Here is an 8,337-nt window from a genome sequence, read left to right as displayed (position 1 = left end):
AAGCAGAGATGAATTCACAGCCACAGCAATCATGGGGCCCTCCATCAGGTTTCTGGAGTTCAAAGAAGATGAAGAGCAGCTCACGGAGCCCTACATCCGGCCTTGGACTCACAGCAGATTGAAAGGCCGCCAATTCTGCATCTGATTTATACTAGATATTGTGTGTGTTGTCCCAGGTGTGAATGCCCTTAGTGTTCCGATATTCTTACCGTGTTGGAGTGATCGTTTCCTCGCGTCCATGGTATCCACACGAAGAGGTAGTTGTCGATCCGAATACGGACCAAAACATATGAGCAGCCTAACTAATGGGTCCAATACGATGACATGGTCTAATTTGAAATATTGGGAGGTTAGTTTTCAGCGTTCTGCTATGGGCCGATATGTTTGGGAGGGGGGAATTTTAGCAAAGCTCCCAATACCTCGTTCTGGGAAGAATTTTTTAGGAAACTTTTGAAGAATTTTTTAGAAACCCTTGAATTTTTTATAGGAAACTCTTGAAGGCTTAGTACAGGCTTAGTAACAGTGGGCTTAAGTGGGCTTAAGTGTGCAAGTTTAGTGTGACCCGAGCTAACTCCAAATTGTTTGTTGTGAGTTGTGACGACAAGGGATCCCATTCTGAGAAAGAGTTGCCAAATTGAGTTTACTCCAAGCTTCTTCTCGACCGGGACGTTCCACATTTTTCCTCGGTCGTTCAAAATCCTCTTCATCCTCTTGGCAAGCAAAATGGGCAAGTCGCCAAGAATTATACCGATGATTGTAACGAACTCGTTTCAAACCGTTCAAATTCTTCTCTTGGACTTGTTTGAAGATATAGAGCTTCGACGATGATCTCACAGTGCTACCAAGAGGAGATTGGTTCATTTTTAGAACCAACCCAAAGGGTTTGGAAGAGGATGCAAGCGTAACAGAACAACTCCGTTTTACCACAGGTGTGTTCATGCTATCAAAATAGATGACCTGGACAGAACCGCTCAACATGCTTAACACACCGAGACTAGACCGTATATACGATATATTTCACATAAAAGCGCAGTTGCAGCGACATGCCAGCAACATAACAGGCATAGGTTCATCAGTTTAGACCGGTACCAGGGCAGCCCTAGCAGATATTTACACAAAAGGCCTTGGATCGAGTTCTCCACTTGCTACTAAGATTATTTGCACCGTACAGCTGAACTGGTTCGTGGAACGAGGATTTACCATGGTGCTGCGGCGGCATTGCTGAAGCTCTGCTCGGCAGACAGATATGACCGCTCAAGCGTGCCGGCTTCTGTTTTCAGCCTTCCAATCTCTGAAGCAATGTTCATCTTCTGTGAAACAGCAGACTGCGTTATGCAGCGGAAGAGATAAGCCTGCACTTCAAGATGACGGACAGTCATATTTAGCACACGAATTTGTGCGCCCAGGTGCCTATCATCAGTTACTTTGTGAGAAATCTTCTTCTCCAAGTCTTTAATAGCGCCCTGCAATACGGCAGGGCTGCTCCTTATGTGCACCAGTGTCTCCAACCGTGATCGCAGGTGCCTGACGTCGAAACCATCTGCCTCCAACAAACAAAGGCCCTTCATCTTCTCTTTGAAAAGCGCATCCTCATCGTGAATGCTCAGTCTTCTTATGCTTTCTGCCAAATTGGCAAAGGAGAGCATCAAACCCAAAGCCATTCCTTCACGAAGCTCTGGAACATGCTGCTGGAACTTGTGAAAATTTGGTCGCTGGGGCATATTGCGGAAAACTTCCATTGCCTCAATCTGTTCCCACAACGAGGAGGTCTTCATGAATGGAAGATTCATGCTAGCCAATGGTTCTGTACCATGAACAGCCATGATGCTCTCATGGGCATCAAGAGATCTCTGCGACAAGGAGAGGCAAGAGCCTTGTGTTCTGCTTGGAGCATACTTGGACATTGGAGTATGCTCAGAATCTTTTGGATCAATCAATGTATCACCTTGTTCTGCTTCACTAGAGTTGCAGATACCAATAGAAGACAACTGCGTTATTTCTGAACTCTCCATGGATTCGCTAGCTTCAGCTGCAAACCCTACCATGGCTGAACCATGATCCTGTTGTGACACTCCATGTTGCTCATGAGGAGCTGCGAATTTCTTTAACACAGGTAAGGATAGAGCTGAGGACAGACCATCAGCATTGGCATGCTTAGTTTCAGGCACATTACAGGTGTTTTCTTGATGATCCTCCTTGCCCATACCATCCTTGCCATCCTCATAATTCTCACTAGATGGTAACAGATTCGGAGCCACACCACCGCCCATACTAGAGACATCATCAGTTGGAACACACTCCACCATGGCCTTATTGTTATCTTTATCCCCAGTATCTTTACAACTCTCTGCTGAAGGCAGCAAATGGACATTAGCATCATCATTCATAACAGAATATTGCTGACAATATTCTTCACTAGTGCCTTGTTCCATGATTATTGCAGACTCCTCAGCATTGGCTGCCTCCTTTCCACATTGAGTTGAAGAATCTGAAAGCAACACTTGTGCCTCACCAGGATTGTTCAGTGTTGAAGTCATAGATAACACTGACTTCTCAGTCAGAACACTAACTTTAGTTGCACCATGTTGTGCTGCTCCAATATAATCCTCTTGGTGAAATTTATCTGCTCCAATTGGTACTCCACTTGGTATGATCTCATCTGCAACACTACTCTCCCTCAAAAAAATACTAATTCCCTGTGAATCTGAAATAACAGAATGCACATCATCTAAGAATTTGTAGTAAATGAAGACGTTACTGATTTCTCTGTAATAGTAGAGCATATACCTGTATCATCCTTTAGTGGCTTTGAGTCAGTGCAAGTCACAGTATTAACTTGCGGAAGTAATACAGACCCAGGATCTTTGTTCTTTGATAGATCTTTGCCATTATTGTTGTTCAGTTCAGTGGCTGTTAAATCACTGTAGTTAGCTAATTGTAGAGATTTATGCAGCAAGGAAAACTAGTAGTACAAAACTTACGTTCTTCAGAGATAGCTGCAAGTTTGCTGGCTTCCTTAACTTTTTTATCAGCCATCCTTTTCTTTTTTCGCATCTACAAATGTAAGGAGCAATCATGGATTAATAAAAAACTTAATCATCATCAGTGCTATGATTGAAAGAGTTAAGAGATTGTGCTAAAAACTTAAAACTCACGATTTTAGGGCTCCCTCTTAGTTGCTCTGGTGTTTGAGGAGAAACACTCTCCTTCAGTCTTTTCCTGGACTGACCAGTTCCAGAAAATGATCCAGAATCGATGTTCGGTTGAGAACCAGTCATCAGATAACTACCTTTATCATTTGCTTGCTTTCCCTGACCAGTAAATAGTCTTTTCCTGGCCAGATCAGTTCCAGAAAACGATCCAAATTTGATCTTCTGTTTAGAACCAGTCATCAGATAACCACATTTATAATTTGCTTGCTTTCCCTGATCAGTAAATGTCTTTTCTGATCCTACAATGCTGCTAAAATCTATAGTATGTGATTGCATTCCGAAAATTGGGCCCTGCGGGAGAGGCCTTAGTTGTCCAAATGCTCCAAACAAGGAAGCCTGCAACTGTCCAGTCTGTGGCACAGAGGGCATGGTAATCACCCGAGAAGAGGATAGTTCAAGTTGACCACTTAGACAAAGCTTAGGATCATATTTCAAACTGTGAAATCCTGTCACTGATGACTGTGAAGGAACTGTCAAGTGGGACTCGAATGATAATACTGTGTTTTGTTGCTTGACCACTCTTTCTGGAAAAGAGCTTGGCATATGCTTGATTTGATCATTTTCATTACGCACCAAAAACTCAGGACAAACTTGTTTCAGTACTACATCTTCATCATTACCCTTGTCCTTAAGATAAGAGCCAGGTTCATCACTGATATCTTCACTGTCAATACATGGTCCTGATGCAGTAAGTTCAACACTGTCACCACTTGATTCCAAGGCAGCAGAAATTGGCCTTTTACGAGGTTTTAGTTGAGGCCCTCTATTACCAGGTTTCTGAAATGGAACAGACATCACACCATCATTAAGAAATTCTTGATCAAAATTAATACAGTTGAAGCATAGCTATCAAGACACCATTGCTCCAGGAATCTGGAAACCCAAAATTTGTGTTAGTTAGAACTAGGAACTAATTTAAGAGGTCATTATTATTGAAATGAATGAAGGAATAAAGTACTTTAACCATATTAAAAGAAGAAAATATTATAACCATGACTTGAAAGAAGTATTATATGACCCCACTTTGTATTTAAATGTTTGGTTTTATAAGAATGAAAAATTAATATCATGACTCAGCTGAATTGGACCAATTAATAAGATCAAACAATAGATGGAAGGTGTCACTGATAATAACACAAACAATGCACAAAGATACATTTTGAACAAAGGGACAATGTTCTAAGGAAGCTAGTATTGAGATTGTCATATAGTAAGAATACATACTCTTGCAAAACTTAACCACATTCAACCATTCAATAAGTAAAAGAACACTATACATGTTTAAAAGAAGGCAACGCAGAGCACATAAATACTTGCAAAGAAAACAATGTATATAAATTATGTGTACCTCTGTCAAGCAGCGCACCCACTTTCCACGATACCAATTGTACTTTGGCCTTAGCTGTGTATGGTCAACAGTCAACAAATCCACACATTCCACATCATCCATGTCTGCCTCTTCGTTATTGATTTTAACAACATACTTCTTGGTAGATTCATTATCCAAAACCTCTGAAACAGCACCAGTCCACCAGCTACCTTCATGAAAAACCTCCACATGAGAAGATGGGAGAAATCTATACTTAGAGTCCATGTGGATGATGTTTCGTGTTGGCCGAATATATTGAGAATCTAGAATCTCAGTAACCTGTTCCCCATCCTCTCTTGCATCTCTGTATTGTACTAAAAAACTTGTAGCACCAATTACTTTCAGAATAATAGCTGGACTCCAGTATTTGCCAAAGGTTTTGGCAGACCGACTCACTTCAACTTGGATTCCATCTCTGAATAGCGGTGTTCCACTTTCCTGCACAGAATAAGAGCATTAGAATGTACATAGTTCAGCTCCCTTTCTGTTATTACAATGCACTCTTCTTTAGCTAGTATTAATCTCTTTGCCACATACCATCTCAGGCTTTCAATTAAAATTCTTAAGGACACGCGTATTGTAAAGAAAAGATTGTCCTTACCAACGGTTTTTAAATAGCTGGCACCCTTTTTTTCCAGAGTGCATTATTACCAAATTCACAACCATTAGCAGTAACAAACATAATAGATTAATAATATCTGCGCAAATTTGCTCCAAATTTTGTAACTTGGTATAGCTGTCACCAAAGTGGGGAATGAAAAAAAAAGTTATGCTATAGCTAAGACCCTTTCTTAAGTGAAGTTACATTGTTCTCAACATAATCATAATGTTGAAAATATTTGTCTCACTACCAGGACCCAGAATTTTAACCAGCTTAAGTACAATAACTCAAACGCTTTTTACTTAAGAAATTTTGTGCGCACAGTTCAACTATATAAACATTTAATTTAAGAGAATGACTATGTGCCCATGTATGACCTGGCGCAGCTGATTCTTGTGATTCTTTACTGGGCCCACATGGGTGAAATCTGCAATGGTGATTGGTTGGGTGGTGATAGTGGGATGATGGATGGAATGAACCTCACTACAAGAGAAACCATATTTTGAAGACAAAAAATCATTAAAATAGGCACCTATTGCAACAAAATGAAATCCATTGCTAACCTACCATTCCAATAATAGAATGTTGCACTTATCTCAATTTAACATCTCATAACTTATAAAAAACATTTTACATCTCATAAATGACAAGGCCTGTGTGTTTGGGAAGAACTTGTGCAACCATAATTATTTTTTCCTTGAAAGGAATGAAACCAAAATTATGCTACGGTAATTTCCTCATTGTCAAGGCATGGGACCACCGGTCTAAACTAAAAATAACAAATAAATGACTTACTTTAAAATTAAATCCTTCTGGCATACACAAAGACAAGACGAGTAACAGTTTCCACGTTAATTAAATAGTCACTTTGAGACTTTGATGGTGAAATCCAGTGGCGGACAATGCAGATGGATACAATGTTTGTAACAAACATGATGTATTCTAAAAGTCATTACACTGTACAGTAAGAAATTAGCAAAAAAAAGTAATGTAACAGTCCATATAAGCACGAAGTACTAGTAACATTTGATCCCCCAAGTTTTGTTTAGAATGTTAGCTAAGGGATTTGATCCCTTACCACCTCTGCAGCCGGAATCCAGCGCTCGCCCCGGAACACGCGGTTGGGCCGCAGCGCCGTCTCCTCGAACTCCAGCATCTCCCGCGACGTCGGGAAGCACACCTTGTACACCCGCCGCCCCGCGGCGGCCTCCGCCTCAGTCGGGACGGCGCAGACGACGCCGGCCCACCAGCCGTCGTTGTGGAAAGCCTCGACCATCTCGTGCGGTGCGAACCCCCGCGGCGGCGAGGGGGGCGGGCGCGGGCGCACGTCCGCCGCGGCGGCGAGCTCCCGCAGCGGCGAGCCCCCGTCCTTGCTCCGGCTGAGCGTGGCGTAGGTCACAACGTAGCCGAGGCCGCTGCGCTGGTACCCGGCGACGGTGGCCTCGTAAAAGGAGCCGGCGAAGCCGGAGTCGTCGCTGCGCACCTCCACCAGGGCGCCGAGCGGGAACAGGACCGCGGGGTCCTCGCCGTCCTCCCCCACCGCCTCCGCCTCGCCGCCCCCGAGCTCCGTGCGGGGCCGGCCCCGCTTCCGCGGGCGCGGCTGCACCATCGCGTGCCGCCGGTGTGGAGCTCGTGCACGGTTGTTCTTGGGCGCTCCGACCGACGCTGGGATCGTAGGAGGGCGTGGGGTTCCGGAGCGGATTGTGAGGGGGGCAGGCGGAGACAGCGATGGAGGGGCCGGGGTTTTGGTGGTGGGAAGGGGGCTCGATTCCCGAGGCTGGCGGTGGAAGTGACGGACGGCCAGGATGGAGGCTATGGAGGGGCACGCGGCGGGCGCGGGACTCTGGGAGCGGGCGCGTCCAGCGATGCGATGAGAGGGGAGGGAGACGTGGAGTGGTGATACAGTGATGCAGTGAGACTGATGCGGCGGGACTGACAGGAGCGTACGTGGGCGGAGGGTGGCGACGCCACGGCGGGTGTACGCGTATGCTTTTTTTTTTTTGAAAGCTTGTGTACGCGTATGCTTGCTCGCCTGGCGGCCACCGTTTGACCTGGACGGTTGACACGAGGCTTCTCCGGCACAGCGGCCACCGGGAACGACGAGTCCGTGCTCCAGCGCGCCGAGCCCGGCTGTGTGGTCTTTTCCCATCGCCCACCGAGAACGGCGCGGCGAGAATCCAGCTGCATGCCATTGCTGCCGGGGCCGATCCATCGAGGTGGTATTGGTACACTAATTAGGCAATTAGCACCATCGATCTGGCCAGCTGGGTACGTAGTAGAATGTTAGTGTGGTAGGTGCCAAGTGCCGATTATTTTGTCTCTTTGACTACATTTTAAAGTAGCATGCCAATACTAAGGATCTATGACTAATTTTTTGAGTTCGGGCCACATCGCTTGTTTGATACCAATTAGAAAACTAATTGCATAAGACGTGACTAATTCACGAGATGAATCTATTAAGTCTAATTAATCTATGATTAGCACATATTTACTGTAGCATCACATGGTCAAATCATGGACTAAGTAGGCTTAATAGATTCGTCTTGCGAATTAGCCTTCATTTGATTTTGTAATTAACCTATATTTAATACTCCTAATTAATATTGACAGGACTAAACTTCATCCCTGTAACCAAACACCCCCTAATACCTAGTTTAGTCCCTGTAACCAAACACCCCTAATATCGCGTCCTCTATGTTAACAATCACGCGTCCAGGCAGTCAAGTTTAAGGCTATCTCCAACCAGCACACTAATCTCGTGAGCCCACCGTTCCCCCACCCACGGCCAAACATTAATGGCCTGATTGGTTTTCGGACTAGTGTGGCTCGGCTCGCACCATCCATCTAGGTTCCCGCTGGCTAGGCTCGCCAGATGCACCTCTCTTTTGATTGGTTGATGTTTACTCACGTGGGAACTTGTTCGGTTGCCTGCTCCGCAAGCGCTAATCTACTTTTTTTTTTTGCCTATTTTTTTGCCTACGCGCTCGCCCCATGCGTCCGCTGCCGCATCCCGAGAGCCTCTCCCGAGGGATCTTGCCGTACCCTAGGAGCCAGGCTCCAGGCGCCCTTTTGCATGCCGCGGGCTAGGCCCAACAAGGAGCTCAGGAAACCAATCGCACGGAGGTCGCATACGGGGAACTTGGATGCGGGGTGTA

At 45.0% G+C, this 8,337-nt stretch overlaps 1 protein-coding gene across 1 annotated transcript; it reads right to left on the bottom strand.

The window, feature by feature from the left end:
• Window positions 1-995: 995 nt before the first annotated feature.
• On the bottom strand, window positions 996-6,924 carry LOC101764552. Its single transcript, XM_004979135.3, has 6 exons — window positions 6,261-6,924; window positions 4,561-5,019; window positions 3,156-3,989; window positions 2,982-3,054; window positions 2,788-2,910; window positions 996-2,704 (listed from the first exon to the last, which is right to left on the bottom strand). Exons 1-6 carry the CDS (start codon window positions 6,789-6,791, stop codon window positions 1,197-1,199), a joined length of 3,528 nt encoding a protein of 1,175 aa, XP_004979192.2. The 5' UTR covers window positions 6,792-6,924; the 3' UTR covers window positions 996-1,196.
• Between the last annotated feature and the right edge of the window lie 1,413 nt (window positions 6,925-8,337).

Source organism: Setaria italica, chromosome VIII, assembly GCF_000263155.2.
Source record: "Setaria italica strain Yugu1 chromosome VIII, Setaria_italica_v2.0, whole genome shotgun sequence".
Lineage (NCBI taxonomy): Eukaryota > Viridiplantae > Streptophyta > Magnoliopsida > Poales > Poaceae > Setaria > Setaria italica.
The sequence above is the reverse complement of the archived record's forward strand: the minus strand, read 5'-3'. Positions and strand labels throughout refer to the sequence as shown.